The 21,207-nt window shown below is 38.7% G+C and overlaps 1 protein-coding gene across 27 annotated transcripts in view; it reads right to left on the bottom strand.

Moving 5' to 3' along the window:
- The window catches only part of CLASP2 (cytoplasmic linker associated protein 2), a 152,943-nt gene that overhangs the window by 115,309 nt on the left and 16,427 nt on the right, over window positions 1-21,207 (bottom strand). For all 27 annotated transcript variants that reach the window (XM_032997385.2, XM_032997384.2, XM_032997387.2 and 24 more), the window contains exons 3-6: window positions 10,559-10,662; window positions 7,010-7,101; window positions 6,599-6,674; window positions 5,005-5,102 (exon numbers count right to left, since the gene is read on the bottom strand). In XM_032997385.2, the coding sequence (XP_032853276.2) occupies window positions 5,005-5,102; window positions 6,599-6,674; window positions 7,010-7,101; window positions 10,559-10,662 (370 nt within the window). The remainder of the gene's footprint in view (window positions 1-5,004; window positions 5,103-6,598; window positions 6,675-7,009; window positions 7,102-10,558; window positions 10,663-21,207) is intronic.

Raw genomic sequence — 21,207 nt, 5'->3', positions numbered from 1 at the left:
TACTTCTTGCTCTTTTGAACTTAGCTTTCAAAAATGCCTTCCTGTGTGTTTTAAACAGAAGAGAAAACCTAAATGCTTCCTTATAAATACATTATAATAGTACACACATTGCCTCTCCCTCTGGGCAAAATATCTAATAAAAGACTAACTATGAACGTTTAAAATGTGTTTCTCAGCACTGGGTGCTATATAGTCAGTGGTGCAGGCTGGAGAACATCACAGTACTGCCACTCCTAAAGCTTTCAAAGCATGTCTTTATGACCAGAGGCACAGTCTATTAGTATTTTGTCATAATTACAAAAAAAAAAAATAATCCAGTAAAACACAGCTGACAAAATGGCCAAGCAGTACTGTAGATCCAACCCTCTCTTTAGAACAGCTTACAGGAACTGTAACTACTACTTTGCAAAAACTCTCACAACTTGCTTCTTCCCCCTCGTCCCACCCAGCTCTACATGCTACCATTTTCTCGTGTTTCTTCACACAGCTACAGGCAGAAAAGCAGCATGGGCTAAGGTCCCTAAAATTACTGAAACCACAATCAATTTAAGGAGTTCAGCTCCTGGCAAAAGAAAGCCCGGCCAAGAGGAATCCAAGGAAGTATACAAGGTCGGGTGAAAACTGGTTTCACTGTCATTAGCAATGAGGAACGTTTTTTTGAGAAGAGCAACATTATTACTCCTTTATCTCATATCTGCAAGCCCAAGTCTGGATATGACATGCATAATCCATCAGTGAAGTCATCAGTCAATAGAAATAGTATGTCACCAGTGAATAGAAATATCTTCTTTCTCCAAACAGACACAGACAGGTCTTCTGCAACTTCACATACAGAAGGAAAAATCCCCACTGATGAAAAACACATGTTCAGGACAGCTGGCCACTTCTGCAAGGGCTGGGTGATTGTTCCTGTCTCAGTGAATGAATGAACAAACTGATGAAGTTGTAGCACTTCAAATGGGGGCTCCTGGCAACTTGCTAAACCCTCTCCTACAGCAGGTGACAGGTGTCTATAAAAGGATTAACGTACTACAGTGACTACGTTCAGTGAGAGGAACACATACCCTGCTAAGACACAGCTTGAGCTGACGTGCATGCACATGGAAATGCAGATGCTAGCAAAGAACATGCACTACACTTCTAGACTGGAAAGCTATTATTTATGACCAGGCTTGATGGAGTTCAACTGTTTGCATGACAGGCAGAGGGGGATACCTAAAAGTTTGGATCTTATGATGAAGTGGCAAAGAAGCACCACTCCCTTGTCAATAGCTGGAGGATAAAGAAAAAGAAAGGGTGGGTGCTAAGTAGTCTCTTCTTCAGGTCCAAAGTGAGTTTACAGCAGGAAATGGCCCACATGAAACCTTGCACTTACTTCCCCTTTCCAAAAAAAAACCCAGAAGGATCTTGCACAGACACATGTCCACATCTGGACACACAGATGGACCTCATCTACAACATGAACCAGACAGAGTAGTAGAATGTGCATACCACATAAAATGCAGTATGCATTTCTGAACATTTCAGGATATGAAGTTGTGGCTCTAGACATAAGAAGTAAACAAAAAACTGGCTTTACACATTTATGTTGCTCAAATAACAGTGGGAAAAGTTGTCAGATGACTTCCTGAAAGATCTTAAACAGCTTTTAACACTCAGACTGAGCAACTGCTATCCAGAGCCACACATACTACCATTCAGGAAATATCAGTCACACAGATTCTATGCTTTAACAAATCCAATTTGGTCCATATAGAATAAAACCTGTTCACTATTCCTGGCTCGCAGAACAACAAATGTAACATCCACTTTCAGTATTCGCGAATGTATTAACAGGCCTGATCCCAAAGACTGTCAAACCTCTGGCAGCAACTTTAATAAAAGGGAGAACAACAAGCAGATTTCCAACCACTGACTTCGTACTGATTTTTCTGAAAAAGGGATGTGCTTCAGGCAAAAACCACGACATTATTCTGAGATTCATAAATTGAAAAATAACAAAGAGAAAGAGGAACTCACTGATTTTAAACAAACTCAGAAATTAATCTCTGCAAAGAATAAAAATGCACTGAAAAAAAATACAGTAATGGCAAGTAGAGCTGAACTACAAAAGTAAGATCCCATCTTCTTTTATTGCCTGCTAGACTCCAACAGGTCCAATAAACTTCTCCAGAAAATCCAGTATTTTCTACAAAGGCAAGGTGGAGTTACAAAATTCTACTAGATGCAGATTACACAACCTTTTAAACCTACTATTATTAAATTATTAACTACATTTGGCTTTATACATACACAACATGTATGTACCATTTGAATATTTAAGGAAGTTGAACAACTTCTCAAAACAATGCTTGATTAACTTTCCTGCTTTCCTTTCAGCAGACATGAGCTCTTATTTTCAGTGCTTTAGGGCAGAGTGCATTCAAGCAGCAACACATAGATCTCTAATGCGTAATTTGTTACGTAAACTAAACAAACCTACATTCTATTAAATCACGTGTGCACCAAATACTGAAGTAATAAATATGTTTTTCTGCTAATATTTATGTTTACACACAATTTTAAATGCACTGTCATACAGTGAAAGAGCTCCACTGCAGTTCTTTAAGGCTGATCTTGGCAACTGAAAACAGCCGTGTCTGAACTACAGATTACCCGTAACACTCGAAACCCTTAAAACCTACCCAGACACACAAATATAAACACACATACCCCTCAAAACAATGATAAGATGATACTCTTCATCAAAGGGATTTTCCACAGGTCATAGCTCCATACTACATAACCCCAATGACAATTTTAATGCATCAAAGCAAAAAGGAAAACTTCTGACAGGCACTGGGGAAGAAACGTTTTAAATCAGGTCTGCCTCTGAAGGAACAACAGTCTGAGCTGCCATAGAGCTAATGTGTCTTTCCTGAGCTTTGTCAACTGCCTCGTTACTTGTGTAAAGGAGTGAGAAGAGACTACAGGAACTCTGCTTTCTGTCAGCAATGGATGTGACAGGGGTCAGTAGCCTCATGGTCAACTCAAGTAAATCCCAGCTCCCCGCTTTGTCCCAACCTGAAAACTGCTGCGGAGGACGCAGCACTGAAACTCAGCTCATGTAATATTTTACACTAGCCTTGACTATCAGGTGCAAAACTGTTCAGATTCAGTGTCAGCAGCCCATTTAATATGCACCATGTAGAGCCTTGCTTCTTTATGTAAATGCAAATGGTACAACTATGCTTGCTTTCAGATCAGGGGGATTTTTCTATTCAACTGATTCAGACAGTAGAAATAACAATTTGGCACCTACTGCAACTAAGTTAGATGCTGTTGATTGCCCTGAGGATATAAAGCTCCTATGGTGTTTAATCCTATTTGGATCCCAAGAGTTACTCAGTTTGTATCACATGGAAATGTGAACAGGATGAATGTTGAACCTAAACTTATGGTCAGACCCAACAGGCACAGTACAAACAAAGGCTGTTCTGCACCCTTTTGCTCTTATTCTCTATTCAGAAAGACATCCAAGACCCTACCTTAATGCAAGAATGATCTTCTCTGCTATGTTCCCATTATCTGCTATGAAACTAATTTTTTTGAATTCTAGTAATAATACATCTTAAACTTCTGTGGGAACTATATAATCTCTTAATAGTCTACAATTGTGAGCGCCATTAAGCGGAAGAGAATGAGTACAACTTCCCATTCCCATAGGCAGGGTAAGCTTTTGTTCAAACAGGCTGAACTCTGCCTGGAATATGAAACAATAAATTCAACACCGTTCTCCTATGATATTTTGATACCCTACAAATCATCATAAAGAACTAGGGCTAATAGTTTTTTAGTAAGGTCTGATGAGGCACAGTATCCATTCCACAGGTATCTCCTCTGGCACCATGTAGCAGATATACTCAGCTTTATTAAAATCAAGAACTGAAATGAGGAGTTGGAGTAAAGTGGTATGTTAATTGATAAGGGGTTAACACATATTAAAAAGTGTAAATTGTTTAAATAAGGAATTTCAAAGACTTTAGTATAAACAGTCTTTCCCACTAAGTAAAATTTCAAGCTCTAACTTTCTTAATTAAAATAATCCTTAACAAAGTAGCAACAAAAGAATGGCTACTTTTATTTCATATAAACTAATCTACACAGACCAGCCTTTAAAGATTGAAATTGTTTTTCAGGAAGAAGAATGACCGATGAAATACCATTTTCAGAACTTCTTTGCACGTTTTGCAAAAAATGTCCAGTGTCCTGTGATGGCATGTGTAACAGTTAGACCAATGAACATTCCTTCTGAATACTCCTTTCTCATTGAACCCCAGAATTGCAATGTCAGACTTTATGAGATGTAATTATTTTGAAAAGCATCTCTCTCATCTAACTGTAGCCTATAAGCAAGCATCTAGGGTGGAAATGATTTGTCTGATGTAATTAGCAAGAAACAAGGGAGGACAATTTTTCCATTATAACTATATTCAAGAAAGCAGTAGCATCTTGATTTGCCATACCTTCATTGCACACTCACACATGGACACACACACTTGTTCTCTCTCACACATGCACAACACATGACAAGTATTGATTCAAGTGCTTCAGCTGAGAAACTTCTACACAGAGGCTAAACAGCAACTCTAGAATAAGGAACAAGATGTATACATTCAAATGTTTTCCAATTATTTCACCACTGCACTCATTATATATTTGCTTAATTTTGAAACAGTTTTCTACTACTATCCATCTCTCAGCTTCTCTTAAAGTCAGGGGATTTTAACTAGTGAATGTAAGGCTGCTTTTCATCATATACCTGTATGCCTCTTCCAAGCAGAAAAGACAAGAGCAAAAGAAAGTCAGGAACTCCAGTAACATTATGATGGGGGCAAAAGTAACTACAAGATAAAATAAAAATTGTAATAATTATAAAACAAACCTTTTTGTGAGTTTAAAGTCCCGATAAAGAACAGTAACACAGAAAAACTCAGGATTACAAAATTAAAACAGCTAACTCACCTTCCAGGAGGAACTCCTCTCTTCGAAAGATCTATTCGTACTTTCTCTCCCACATGTCTATAAACCTCTACGATGGCTAGTATGGCAGCATCTCGCACCTGTGAACACAGTTTAAATTGTTATTTTCGGGGTTACAGAAACCAAAACAACATTTGCTGACAAACCACTAATCTTCCAGTTTCTATTGACCTGCATGCCAATTCATTTCACAAAACAGTTGAAACAGTGAGGATGGAAGGGAAAGGAAATACAACTGTTATTTCAAGATGGTATTTGTTCCAAGTTAGAGCATCTCCAGATGGTAAATGGAAGTCCTAGAAATAACAGCTCTAAAGGGAATTTCTGGGATGGACATAAAAATAATATTTGTGGGAAAGATGTGCTTTATTTAGAACTGTATCAGAGTAAGGAATACTGCTATAAGTTAGTCCCTGCACTCAGTCTTGACACTCCATCTTGCTTTCTTCTGTTTCTACATGCAGTGAGGCCCTTCTGGAAAACTAAGGACCTGACTGCCCACCTGAATGGGCCAAAGTGATCAGCATTTTCTTGACTTCCTCCAACAGCAATTATGTGGCATCACATAAGGATAAAAAAGGGAGTACGACAAGATAGGGGATGGGGAAAAAAACAGTTAAAGGAAGGAGACAGAATGTCTCTACAAATTTTAAGCCATATCCATCATAATACAAACTGCCAAAAATGTGTGTTAGTAAATGACATGATTCTCTATAAGGAATTACTGGAATGACTTTAGTAGTGTTCTTTGTAACAGTTTGAACTGAACCCACAACTGCTCTATCAAGATAGGAACTACAACTTTACTAATGATCAACAAAGAAGACAAATTCCTAACAGATTGTCTCTAGAACAGAACAATGCTACGCTATACAGAGGAGACAAGAACTTTGCTGCACCCAGAAAATAATCACAAAGACCTATCCTGCTTATTTGCCCATCTCTTACTAATGCTACTTTCTTCTTTAGTGTATTCTTAGTCTTTTCTCTCCAGCACAACTTCAGAAAAATCAAGAGAGATCCTACCCACTTCTAGCTGAAGGTTTTTTGAAGTTCAGATGCCACCATTATGAACTACATCTTGATTTTCACTGCAGATGTTTTTGCTTAATTAATTGATTTTAACTACAGTCCTTGCATGTGCTCAAATGCCAATTGGGTTCCATTTAGGAAATTATTACACTTGATAATGTTACCTTCAGCAAATTTGGCAGACTATTACAGGTCTCATGTAGGGTCAGCTTATGGAGGCAATACTTCTTGTCAATATATTTTTTTCTCTTTTCTTTTAACATGCTCTATAAGAAACAACTATTTGCAGTAATGACTAGTTTCAACCTCTGAAGACAAAACGGAAGGGGCCAGCATAATGCAACACTGCTGCCTTTGCATCTCTACTTTCGTCTTCCAATGGAAGGACTGATTCAGAAGAAAATGGGTTGTTTCTCATGGTAGGAAATAACATCCTGTTGTATAGGAGCAAGGCTGTCGGCTTTTCTTAAATACCTACATTTATTTCGCTTTCACCTGTCAAAGCATAGTTCTTGGAAGCACCAGTAAGTAAAGGAATCCTTACCTGGCTATTTGAGTCACCAAAAGCTGTACATAGATGTGGTACCAACTTGCTGAGGATTAATGGCTGTGCACCATAACTACAAAAAAAAAAAAAAAAAGTTAAACGTATTTTTTTTACAGAAAAACAGAAAATACTTTATGCAGAAGTGAACGTCTAGCTTAGCATTGATAAAATACAAACTTACATCAATCAAGCTCCATCTCTCTCTTATTAGTCCTTTGTCTACTTTTAAATAAGACAAAAATACTATCCCTTCAGTCTTTCTTTCAGAAAGTCCACCAGTTAAATTGTTCTTTTTTTCCTATTTATTAATTTAATTGAAGCAGACTTCCTAAAGTATTAGTTTCAGAGAAAAATGACATTCAGAAGAAGGATAGAACCGTTATGTCTCCATAGAAACAAACAGCTTACATGTTTAAGGTAGCAATAAGACACAAACACACTCCTTCTCGGGATCGGTAATTCTTGTGTTTAAAACCAACAGCAAGGCGTTCCCAAATGTACTATAAAAACAGAAATAATTGTCTTTGATTACTAGAAGCACAATACAATATAATTATCTCCATATTTTATAATTACATTCGTAACAGTTGCAAAAAAATAACAGAAGACAGATCCCCTGCAAAAGTAAAGTCACTGCTCATATAAAATTAAGTTATAAAATGCACAGTTTGGAACACAACACAGATTACTCCAATTAGAAAACCAATTTCTAAAGAACATCCTTCAGAAATCCAGCTGAGTGTTTTTACTGTATGAGAAACAGCCCTTAAAAACATACAGAATTGCTTCAGTTAACACACACAGAACAAACACTAACGTTACAAACTACTGACTCAAGCAGAACTTGCTATATTCTTTTTGCTTCATATTCTGTTTCCCTGCCAAAATTTCCTCTCATCCATTTTAGCTCGTCCTTCTCCACACTCCTGCTGTCCACTTCTCCCCTACTTTTGCTTTAAATTTCTTTCTTCGTTTTTCACTTATTTCTTGCCCTTTCATTCTAATTCCTTTGCTTCCATTTTTGTTCTGCTTGCACTTCTCCTTTTGTGCTGGCGCCGCTTCCTGTAGTACAAGTCCCTGGCTCGCTAAGCCCTCACTTACCTTCTTGCGCACTTGTTTTTTTGCTGCCTGCCTTCAGCGTTCCCCTCCCCAGTCTATCTCTTTACCTTCCCATCTCCTTGTCGTTCTCTAGCAGCCGCCCGTTGGGGCGTCAGGAGTGGAAACCCGAGGCTGAGGAGCGTGGGGATGCTCAGTGCTATTCCGGAGCGGCTGCAGAGGCTGGGACGGCAGCGCTGCCATTACCGCCGCAGCCAGCATCCGCGTTGCCTGGCGATGGCTGCACACCGGCAAGAGCGCATTTTGCAGCCCGGGCACCACCCTCGGCCCTACCCCCCAAGGGGTGCAATTCCAACGTATAATAGTTCCATGCAAACCTGCTAAAATGTATGAGGTACCAATTTCTGCAGTCGTATTCGACTTTCTGAAAAAAAAAAAAAAAAAACAAACAAAAAAAACACAAAAAACCCAAACCAAAACCAACCCACTCACAAACAGCTATTGATCAACAAAGACAGCGTAACAGCAGGGAATACTGCATCCTCTTTATTAATGATGTAGCACACTTCATAGCAGACATAAAAATTTCCAGTTAGTGCCTTGCTTGATCACTTTGTCCCATATGTGCTTTCCTGATTGTTTGTTTTATTTTACACTTCATTACGTTTAGAGAAAACAAACCTTGCACAAGCAGAATATGGTTTGCTAAAACTGCACAGCTTAACAAAAGAGAACATAATGTTATGGAAGAAAACATCCTTCCAATTAACCCTCTCTCCCGGAAAAACATAGAAAAAAATCTCCTTGCTAGGTGTGAAAAATACAGGTAGAGAGGGAACTGTGCAATACTGAAACAAACAAAGCAGAATGAAGAGAAGTCTTTCAATGAATTAACTCTACTTTAAGAACTTAATTCTTCTAAACAGAAATTCAAATAGCTGTTTAGAAATTTCAACTCTCACAACTTGCTAGCAACAGTTGGTGTCAACCTCCCTTGGTCCCATTCATGCATTTATACCACCTATATTCTTATTTTTATGCATTCCTGCCCATAGTCAGCTACATTTAGTTCTCACTCATTAAAAAAAACCAAAACAAACAAAAAAACCCCAAACACATCTAAAACAACAAAAGGGAATTGACAACAGAACAAGTGAAATGTTATTCAATAACACACTAGAACAGACAAGATGAATTGACTGGAAAGAAACTTAGAGGACTTATCCCAAAAAATTACTCCACCCAGCTCTTCCAAAGGGATGTTTTGCTGTGGCAAAGGAAGCCTAAAACTCTGTATTTCAGTGCTGGAGGCACAGGAAAGACTTCTCTGTTTTGGTCCCTGCTGTGAGTGAGGATGATTGATACTTTTCATCCAAATTTTTAATGATACATAAGCTGTCCCGAGAGCAGACAACTGCAGTCAGGTTTCTGCCGCCCTAGGGCAGTTACCAGAGGAGCCACACCTTTTCTTACTCACGCGTGCTGTTCCTCAGACCCTGTGAACCTTGCATTCTTCCAGACACTGTGAGTAAGGAAGTACAGCCTAACAGCTCTTCAGGAACTGAAAGATGCACCAGTAATCTAAAACTCTACCATGATGAGGGCCCGGCACGAAGTAATTATCACCACATTCTTTATCAGCAATTGTTCAAACGATGGTGTCTCCAAGCAGCTCTTCTGTGTAGTTATCCAAATGCTATTACTGTAGAGGGAGGTGTATGTTCAGGTCTGCATGCCAGGTACTTGGGAGCATTTTGGGCACAGAAACATGACACTCGTTTACTACTTGTACTTAGGCATGAAAAAAATGCAGCACTGCCTCCTTGTCAATGAACACGATCAAAACTACATCTCATGAAAAGGTCAACGCATGTTTTCTTTGTGGATGACACTACTAGATTTTGATGCCTACATCCATGACCAAATCATGCAAGAAAATGCCTCATGCTGGAAGGCAGATAAATATGTTTCTATAGTTCCCTAACATGCTACTCGGTTCTCCTATCAGGCAAACAAAGCAATTGAGAAGAATTTTCTCACTGCAGATCAAGTCTGCAAAATCTAATTCCCTGTGCATAAACGTTCAAACCTTTATCTATGAATAAACAAAGCCAGAAATCAGCACACAGAAGAAACTCATTTTCATTCACAAAAAATACTATGTTCCCTATTAACTTATGCACTGAAATCTCAGAAACAGATTTTCCTCATAAATTAAAAACTCAAATAATAAGTTCCTACTGACAACCAGCATCCCCAGAGTTCCAAATAACATAATTGCTCAAACAATTCTGTTAAACAATTCTGCATTTTTCAGACTCACAGAGTAGAAATACAAGATTTAGCACTTGGAAGCCACATAATACTAAGGACTGTAAAAAGCTTTCCTTAACTCAAACTTCAACCTAAGACAAGAAGTCAGAGGGCAACTTATCATCATCTCAGTTTGTCTGACGTTCACACAGCATGTTTATCATACATCTAAAAAGCCAGATTCGCTAAGTTACAATGCACCACCTCAGCTGCAGGACTACTCCTACGTGTTCAAGAACAACGCTGATTTAAAAATGAATTTGGAGCTAAACAAACTTATTTATTACCATTATGCAAACTCAAATGCAGAAGGATGCTTCAAACATGCCTTAATTACCAAAGTCTTGCCACATGACATGAAAAACATCTACTCGGAATTTAGCTACGACATGCAAAAACTGCAAATTGCACCATGCCAGATTTTTATCTTTAGCTGAACAACGCATCAGAGTCAATCCATTAAGAATATCTTTAACATTTACACCATTAACAGTCGCCATAACATTATGACATATTCAAAGTCAAGCTCATGCATAAGTCGTAAGCTTAGTGGAGGCCCACATCTGAAGCTACATTAAGTAATCATACCATGGGTGGTGCTGCTTCGTCCATTAATTTCAATATAAGATTCTGTGCTTGCTCTCGAACTTGGTCTTTGGCATCTCCCATACGATCAATCAAAGGCAGGAGAACTATGGGAAAGGAAAAAATTAAAAAAAAACCACAAACCATTAAACACCCAATGAAGATTTTCTAATACTTACGGATATTTCCTGAAACAGATTTAACATACATCTCATTCAAAATAAAAACTGATTTTAAGTTGGTCAAAATATTTTAAAGTCCCAAAGGTATTTCTGAGTAGGTTACAAGACTAACAACAAATGTATTGGACTGAAACTGAAGAAAATGCTATTCTTCCAAAAGGCTAAAAAGAAAGCAAGCTTCCCATCTTAAAAAACTGTGCAAATGGCTTCAATTTAATCTTCAAAAGGTATGCCAGTAGCTTCTGAATGTCCAGCTTTTCTGAAAAATAATGCTAGGCCTAGTGAGTGGGAAAGAATTGGGATAGGAAAAAAGGACTATTTTAAAATCAGTGGGATTTTGCTGTTTGTTTACAAAAATTTTAAAAGTTTTAAATTCTCCTATTCACACAATGTATCTTCTGGAAACTCAGTCTTACTTCGGTAGAAATTACTATTTTAAAACAAGGGTCCTCAAATAGTATTTCATCAAAACTGCATGATAGCTGATGATTTCGCATCATCAGGACTCACAATCAGACCTCACTCAAAATGAAAAGGACTTACCAATCTTTTCACTTGCTTATCCAGAGAAAAGTTTATACTTACATTTGATAAACAAATTAATGTTATGATATTAGAAAGTTATCTGAATGAACGTTTAGATCAGCATTCTGCAAGACATCCTGCTATACTGGTTCCCAGTTCTCCATCTGGGGCCTACACACACGCTTTGGGAGATTCTTCCCCCCAGTGCTTTTGGTACCAGGTCCTCAAAATGAGGGGTGATGCTGCCGAGTGTGCTGCCGTCCCTCAGGAAGTATGGAACTGGTGGAGATGCCTCTCCCACAGGACAGTGCTTTTAAAGTTAGTATAAGCAAGAGAAACAACGCCTAGAAAAAGCAGTGTCATGTGCTAATGGTAACATTTACCTGTCAGCAGCTCAACCTTCCGCATTAGCTTTTGCTTCTGATCAGATCCACAGTTTTCTAAGAGCGGCAAGCATCAGTCACGTAATCCAGGTGGAATTTACTCAACACAGACCACAATACCCACCCAGCCCATCCTTCTGCTCCTGCACTCTAGTTAAACTGGGACTGAAGCTGCAATTACCATGCTATTTATTCCAAACTTCTAAAACTAGCATAACATTTACCTTGATTCTTTTGGAGACTGTCTTATATTCCAATCAAAAAAAAAAAAAAAAAAAAATATATATTAACAGCTAAAATCACCTTTTGCTGCATTTGGTGTTACATCTCTGAACACCTGAGTGCATTTTACATTTGCTGCCTGATCTCTCTCAGCTGCTGACTGCTATAAAATTAATTTTCCTATTCTATTCACAGAAGAAATAACCATATCGCCCTATTTTTTGGAAGGGAGATGTGTAAGAATTTTAACTACTTAATGATTTTATAGTAATAACTAAACAACAGAGTTGCCAACAAAAGAAAGGGAACAGAACAGTAACTCGGGAGGTCTCATCACTCCTCTGTTCCTACATTAAAACCAGGAGCCATTTCTGTACCATGACTATTACCAGATAACTACACTGCTGAAGTCTGAGTATCTCCTCCTGCTGTAGCTGAACATTTTTTAATTGTCCTAATCTGAATATTTAATTCTACTGGCTCTGGATATTCCAATGACATCTTTAGCTACCATTATCAAGTTTTGCATTTTTCATCTATCCTCTCTTCCCTTTCTCCTCTGAATAGACTACTACAGCTACTTTCATGCTACAGTTTGAAGAGAAGGGTTTGGGCTTTTTTGGTCTAGGTTGTGTTTTTTGTTGGTGTAGGGTGTTCAGTTTTGTTTTGGTTTGGTTTTTTGAGGGGTGTTTTTGTTTTATTTGGTGGTTTGTTGTTTTTTTTTGTTTGTTTGTTTGCTTGTTTTTTTCCATTTTGTGAATACAGAAGAAACACTCAGAACTCAAGAACTGATTTTAGAAGTATACAGCTGACCCCTCCTATAAACTTCCAATCACTCGTATACTTACTGGTACATTTTTATTGCGAACAGTACTCTTCATCACTATTTTCAGCACTTCTCAAATGACCTTTTACCCATAGCAGATGTTACTGGTGAGGTCTGATGCATTAGCCTGACTGTTGGGCAGCTGAAGGCAACTCTAGTTTTCCAGAGAGGCAAACAAACACAGCCACTGAGAAGCTGTTCCAGTGAAGAGAAACACAGCGAGTGCCGGTCCTGCGGGAACACGGCTCCTTTGTGACTAATTAGCACGCTGAGCCAGTTGACGGAGCTGTAGATACCAGGGCTCCGCTCAAACCACCAAGGCAAGCACAGAGAACAGCTACCAGAAGCTGCTGAAAAGAGATGAGGTCACCGAGTTTAAGTAAGCCACGACACAGCCTGCTGATTTCACGGCACGTAGCTACTGAACACACCAGCCTTTGTCACTCGTGGAGCTCTGACAGAGGGACAACCTGCTGTGGGAGCCGTGGAAGAGCCCAAATGTCTACAGGCTCGACCTTCCCCCCCCCCCCCCCCCCCCCCCCCCCCCCAAATCTCAAGTTTCTGGAAGACTCCATATAAGGCATGATATGTTCTGCTTGCATAAGACAAATGAAATTAGGCTGTTGAATGCTGGCAACCACCAGCTGGTTTTCACTTTGGTAGTTCGTCTTCTCTGTCAGAATAAGCTCCAAAAGGAAATTATTTGAAGTTGGTTGCCTATTGTTGAAGTTTCAGAACACTCAGCCAAGAGGGGATCTCTACCAAAATTATTTCAATCTGAATTCTGAATGCCTTCATCACTTTTACTCCAAATGTTAGAGACATCTAGGGAGAGCTATAGTGAAAAATAACTGAATTGTGTCAGCTGTCCTTTCTATGAATGAGTGGGAAGCATCTCCCTACCTAAAAATTCTGAACAACATTTGAGACACTTGGGTCCATCCCAGCACCCTTTTTTGCTGATCACCTTTCTCTTCTTCCCTGATCCAAGTCTCCTGACCTCTCCCTTCTCTCCTCTAGCTCCTGCCCAGCCAAAAATCACAGAGCACAAGAAACTCTGAATTCTCATACAAAACCTCACCTAAGACCAAAGCAGCAATTTCAGCTGAATGTCAGAAATGACAGCACAGAACAGGCTTTTGCTCTACATCAGGGTAAGCCAGTGCTGTCACTAGCAAGCAGCAGCTTTGCCTACTCACTATGCCGAGTGTCTCCCCCTCACAGCCCGTACTGCTCCTCCTATCAGTGTTTGTCTGTTTACAAGGTGAACTGAGGACATCCTCAGACATTCAAGATGATATATGCATGTCAATCTTGCACAACAAGATTTTATAACAAGATTTTTAGCTTGGTCAGCATTAGGCAGGTTTCTATCCTTACCAGGAACAGCTGAAGTCATACTTGCCATGCAAGGGCACACTTTACCAAAACTCAAGTCTCTGCTTTAGAAGATGAGAGCACTACATCCCAAAGAATGGATGACCAGAAAACACATCACTAATAATATGCTTTTTTTTTTCCCCCCAACTTCATCCCAAATACAACTTTTGCTGATACTTTTCCTTTAAGTTTTATATGCTTTCTCATCAGCATTATCAAATTAGCATCCTTCTTTATAGTGCAGTGCAAATACATGCATTTGGCACCAGTCTGCAAACTAAACAATCTCAAATACATGGAGTTAAAAGACCAGTGAGGAAGAAGTAGGACCATGCATGAAGGCAGTATTCATAGTCTCCTAACAAGTTACCCAGTGAAGTATATAATTTGTCATATTCAGTACGGATTCACACATTCCTACTGTTCTATACTAACCGTATCCATCTTACTTCTTCTGTTGCATCATTTCTTTAATGATTTCAAAGGGATTTTGGAAAACCTCATAACATATGACAACTTTCTTCCTTTTATTTCTGCTGACATGCAGAGAAACATTACACTAAATTTAGGAGACACTGATTCGCTTTGCAGTGGCTGGTTATTTTTTGCAGAGCCAAGAATCACTATAACCCATCCAGTTTGCCTTTTTGCCATATTTTGGCATATTGTCAAAGTTTCCAATCACTACCAGCCATTCCTGAGTTCTTCCTGTTCATATTTCTACATTGTTATACCATGATTTTACAGGTTTTGACTGAAGAAAACTTAGAAGTGGTAGCAAAAATATTCTATAGCACACATCAGTTCTACCAAATCTACCTTTAATTGAATCTGAGCTGCTATCTATGCCTTTTTCCCTTCTACTATACTCCTAACAGAGCTGCTTATCCTGTGGCTTTCATTTCCATTGTTTATCTTCCTTCTCTTGGCTCAGTAAACCTAAATAAATTTTCATTTATACAAGTTCACATAATGATTTTATCACCACTAGTTGGACAGTAGAGTTAAGGCCAAAATCAGCCTGGGAAGTTAGAGTACAGCTTTGAGAGATTAAATATTTATTTCCTCTGCTGAGACTGAAGATGATAAACAAGTAAAACACGTAAGTCTGTGCCTACTGTGGCACTCAATGTGTTTTTAAAAATCCTGAGCAGCTTAACTGTATGACTCCCTGCAGTAAAGAATGCCATAGGTAACACAATTTCCTTTTGTTTAACAAGAATTCCTTCTGTTATGACACAAGTATAGAGCTTTTCAGTTTGTATTATCGCTCACAGCTCCCTCTCTATCCCTTTTCTCTTGACCACTTATATCTGCTCTTTTTAAGAGCCCATTTTATGTATACCCTCTCACACCTACCCCCTTCTATGAACCAACTTTAGATAGTCCATGTCTGCTCTACTGCAAAGACTTACAAAAAAGCATTAAACAAGCAAGAACATTCACCCTGGAAACAATATCAGTGTTGGCAAAAATTCTGTTACTAAAACATCTAACTTCTTGTCTTAGACACTAAAAGAAAAGGCTGGGAGGGCAGAAACAGATTAAACCTAGGGAGCAGTATCTTCCTAGCTTTCTCAGAACCCCTGCCAGCTCAGACAGCAGCATTTAACAGCTGCCATTAGAAAGGAGGGAGGGAAAGAGCTGTCTCAGCCATTAGAGCAGTCTCTGTTCTCTGGGGTTAGATGCACGGGGGAGAAAGAAATCCCACAGAGGCTCCTACAGGGCCAGCAGCAGGGCTGGTCTGCCTGAGCCACGGGCTACTTCTAAGCAAAGAATCATCAACAGGCTCTCAGACAGGGCCTCACCGCTGCCCTCCTCAAGATAAAGCCCAGGCCACAGTAACTTTAATCAAAAATCATCTCAGACATGAATGTGCTTCTTTGGGTCTCTCCAGCAGCCAACTAAGAAAAGCATTAAGGGGATTAATGAGAGATACTTTTCACCACCAGTACTGGAGGGAAAAAACAAACACTTTTTTTTTTTTTTTTTTTTAATGATACATCCATCAATCTATTAGGGTCTCCATCTCAGGAAACATGAGAAGAGAGCCTTCAAGTCCAAAGAGTTTCAAGAGGTGTTTTAGACCAGCAAGAAGACTAAAAGGTAGAGAACATATGCTCATGTCATCATCTGACATTTTTTAGCTCTAAGCTAGGTTTTTACTGAACCTGTGTTAATTAGAACCAAACAGATCCGAGGAAGGCTAGGACTTCTCTGTTCTTACTTAATGGCACCGCATTTCTAGGTGTCATACAGTGAAGTGTCGACAGACAACGAGGAGATGGTACTCTGAATCACAGCTTATCACTCAAGCACGGATCACTTCAGGCAAAAATCATTCCCGCTACTAATAAATTCCAGTGCTAGCCAGCCAGGACATAAAAAGCTTTAAAAGGCTGCACAGATTTTTCTTTCTTTTTTTTTTACTAAAGCTTTAGAGAATCTGTCACCAAGATGAAAGAAGTCACAGCTTAAATCAGCTATGACCACTGGCTATGATCATTAACCATACAAGAAACCAAAGAAAATCTAAGGATTTTCTGAGATGTTGCAGGAAGTTCATCATTGTGTTAAATTTGAAAATATAGAAGCAATCAAAACATCTATTCTGGACAAAAAATACAAATAACGGAGTCTTCTCTAAAAGCCTTTAGGAAAAGTCTGAAACGTCGGCATTTTATTATTTAAGAAAATCCTACAACACGTATCCAGCACAGCTTTTCCTGAGGTCAATAAGCAATAAAATGAAAAGCCACTATCAGACAAAACACCTGACTTGAGATGCAACAAGGCATCTCTGAGACAGAACTTCTCTCACATAAATAGAAAAGCTTGCTTTACATTACTGGAGCAATTCAATTTCTTGAATTGTTTAATTTAAAATTCTTCCCTAACATTTGAGTTTGGCCATACTTTAAGCAAAGACAGGGGCCAGATGATCTTGAAGGTCTCTTCCAACCTAAATTATTCCAGGTTTTATGTTCACGTGTTCTGCAAGCATCTGTATCCGGAATCCTAGAGCAGATTGTGCCATTAGTCTCCACATTTAAATTAAATTATTAAAAATGAAAAATAAGAATAAAAATTAGTCAGTCCCTAAAACCTGAAGATCAAATATTTTTCTACATGGTATATAACCATGGTAGCTCATGCTAAAATAATTCTTGGTTTTCACTGTGTTGAAGAAAACATTTCTCCATACTTCATTAAAAAGACTTATTGAAGAGTTACATCTTGATTAAACTGCGCATTTAAGTCTTTCTATCCAAAAATTTCAATCATTAAGCAGGAGAAAAAGCAAAATCTAATAACTTGGGTGTCACTTATGTAAATGCAGTCTTACTCAAACAAATATTTCCAAATTCTTCTACCAAGTGTTTTTAATCCAAATTCAGCCAAAAAATTAACGCACATATCAAGTCCTTACAACTGCTTTAAAATAAATCAAGCAACATATTTGCATGCGTAATTATAACAATAAATTTAAAAGAGCTTTTAAATTATCCTGAAGAGTCTAACTTAAAGGTTCTTCCATCACTGCTAGAAGCCACCTGGGAGAGAATTTAAACACTTCGAATTGGTTTCAGATCTTAGTATATGTCACTACAACTATCTTCCAAAATTGTTTTTGCTCACTGGTTGCTTGTTAAGGAGGACTTGAAACTGCCACTACACATACACATATCTTTACCTATGGGTTTTCTATGTGTTAAATGTGTATCTCTATTGAGACTTACACATATATGCACATATATAGTGTGTATCTGTGTTTGGTCTTTTTAAAATGTCAAGTATCTTTATTTTGTAGATAACTAAAATACATTTTGCAACATCTTGTAAGGTAAAACATGAAAGTAAATGGCAATATAATTATATCATAGACTAATGGACAGTTCACTATATGCAGAAAAATAGGTCATGATATAATACCATACCAAAACTGAAAGAGATTCCATATACCTTTATTATACTTTTTCTTTTCCTGTTCCTTTGACAATAACAAGAGGGTAAAATAACATTCACTCCTTTTAGAAAACAAAGCTACAAATGCCTAGATATAATATTTTAATAATTAACGCCATCACCTGAGAAAAGAGATTGTGACAGGGTAATTATGTACACTTACGTAATCTCTTTTAAATCACAGAACAAGCAGTATTTTAAAATACTGGAAGATGTAACACTCACACACTCCTTAATCTGCATTATTTTATCCAGAATATAGCTACATAATCTTATGAATAAAGACATAGCCAGATATTTATTGCTTGCAAAGTATTTTCAAGCATCTTCACTGGAAGTCCTAAACAAGAGATTACAAATTTGTGTGTCCCAGTTCCAAGATCCTGGACGCCAGCTGCAGAGAGCGTGCAACGTGGTTAATCATAAAAAGGACAACACCTTGGAAGAAAGTTGCTGCAACATTAGATTGTTGCCTAGGAAACTGAATTAAGTCTCTTATTGAGCATTAGACTTCAATACAAAGATCACTAACACACTCTTCAGAATATTAGAAAGCATCTGTCCTGTAACTATTGTAATGACTTTGCCCAAATCTAATTTATAGCATACATACAGGCTGCAAAGATGGAAATAATAATAAAGCATGTGTGTTTTTTACTTCTTAGCAAAAATCCTGTAATGCTTATGGGGGGTGAATATTCAGTCATGTTAGTTAGTTTTGTCTGCACAAGAAATCTATCCCCATCATAACTAAACAGGAAATTAAACTGGGGCAGGGGGGGGAAATGTTTTGCCATGCTGTAGTTGGGTAATACACTACTGCATTTCTATCATTTAATGAGCTTTGAATGATGAATAAAAACATCTCAGGGTCATCAAAACATAATGCTCTTTGTTAAGACAAAAACGCATTTAAGGTTCCAGGTATTTTATGACAAAACACAGCTATAAAACTGAAACTTCACCTAGAAAATAGGATACATGTATTTGTAAAAAGGCAGAAAACAGAGTAGGTCATTATTTTACATATACATCTTCCTTTGCTGTATTCATGGTGCAATCCTGATCTTCAGTGAGAATGCAAGCACCTACAATAACTTATTGCAATAAACAAGAAGGAAAGTATATTTTTAATATTTCGAAGTAATAATTAAATTATCTGGAAAAGTTCTATTATGCTTGTCTTCAAAAACTAATATAGTCACATTTATTTGACCAAAACAGAAGAAAATAAATGCCTACCACATAAAATACTACTAAGACATCCTGTGGGGTAGAAGAACGTCGTTACTTAGTTGAAGTATTATGCATCCAAATTTCCCCACATTTTCAGGCTTGATATCGTACTCTTTACTTTCTCCTCATATCACCTGTATGAATTGCAAATTTGCAATATGTGATTACTCACCTCATTAATTATGTTTACATCAAACAATGACCTAATTGGACATAACCAAGACATGAGAAAAAATGCTAAAATCAGAGTTTGCATAGAATAGTTGATTCTTTTCAAATCCATAACTATGGACACTTCATAGGAGTTTCAGGGGGTGGAGGGACAAAAGCTTATTTTTTCCTACTTTTAAGCAATTTTCATAATTCAGATGTAATGAAGAGATTACATCTAAAACCTGAATTAAAAGTACTCCCACAGCATTCTCCTGGAGGAACTGGCTACTTACAGCTTGGATGGGTGCACTCTTCCCTAGGTAAAAAACTGACGGGATGGCTGAACCCAAAGAGTTATGGTGAGTAGAATTAAACCCAGTTGGCAGCCAGTCACAAGTGGTGTTGCCCAGGGCCTGGTATTGGGGCCAGTTCTATCTAATATATCTATCAGCGAACTGGATGAGGGGATGAAGTGCATCCTTAGCAAATTTGCAGATGACACCAAGGTGGGCAGGAGTGTTGATCTGCTTGAGGATAGGGAGGCTCTACAGAGGGATCTGGACAGGCTGGACAGATGGGCTGAGGCCAATTGTATGAGGTTCAACAAGACTCAGTGCCAAGTCCTTCACTTGGGTCACAACAACGCCGTGCAATGCTACAGGCTTGGGGAAGAGTGGCTGGAAAGCTGCCTGGTGGAAAAGGACCTGGGGGGGTTGGTCAACAGCCGGCTGAATATGAGCCGGCAGTGTGCCCAGGTGGCCAAGAAGACCAATGGCATCCTGGCTTGTGTCAGATATAGTGTGGCCAGCAGGACTGGAGAAGTGATCGTCTTCCTGCACTCAGCACTGGTGAGGCTGCACCTCAAATACTGTTTTTGGCCCCTCACTGCAAGACAGATATTGAGGTGCTGGCACGTGTCAAAAGAAGGGCAATGAAGCTGGTGAAGGGTCTAGAGAACAAGTCTTATGAGGAGCAGCTGAGGGAACTGTGTTTTTTTGGAAAAAAGGAGGCTCAGGGGAGACCTCACCGCACTCTTAAAATTACTTGAAAGGAGGTTGTAGCGAGGTGTGTGTTGGTCTCTTTTCACAGGTAAAAAGTGTTAAGAGGAGAGGAAACGGCCTTAAGTTGCCCCTGGGGAGGTTTAGATTGGATATTAGGAACAATTTCTTCACTGAAAGGGTTTGTCAAGCACTGGAAAAGGCTGCCCAGGGAAGCAGTCACCATGCCTGGAGGTATTTAAAAGACCTAGATGTGGTGCTTAGGGACATGAATTAGGGGTGACTCGGTAGCATTCGGCTTATGGTCAGACTCCATGATCTGAAAGGTCTTTTCCAACCTAAATGATTCTAGGGTTCTACTTTCTTCTGGTATCTCTAAAGAACCCAGTAGTTAGAGTTAGTACACACGCAGCCAGCTACAGCATAGAAGAGACAATACAGCTTTTAGAAAAAGAAATGGTACCTCACAAACTTGTAAGAGTTCTCTGCAGAACGGATGTTCAGAAAGTAACTCAGCTAACAGAGCGCAGGTGGATTTTCACACAGTTCTCAAGAAGGGGTCTTAAAGGAAGGAAGGTACCATAATGATAAGGGCATGAAAGAAGAGACACCACCCTGGACAGTGGACCCTAAATCCACCATCACTGTTTGCTGTAACAACCTGTTTCCTGTGCAGTCTCATGAATCTATTAGGTCCATTTTCAAAAGCAGCAATATAATGGAGAAATCTGTTATCAATAATTACAGAAGTAATAGGTGACATAATAAAACCAGAGTTATG

The sequence above is a fragment of the Tyto alba genome, unplaced genomic scaffold (genome assembly GCF_018691265.1).
Source record: "Tyto alba isolate M040663 unplaced genomic scaffold, T.alba_DEE_v4.0 Super-Scaffold_46, whole genome shotgun sequence".
NCBI lineage: Eukaryota > Metazoa > Chordata > Aves > Strigiformes > Tytonidae > Tyto > Tyto alba.
The sequence above is the reverse complement of the archived record's forward strand: the minus strand, read 5'-3'. Positions and strand labels throughout refer to the sequence as shown.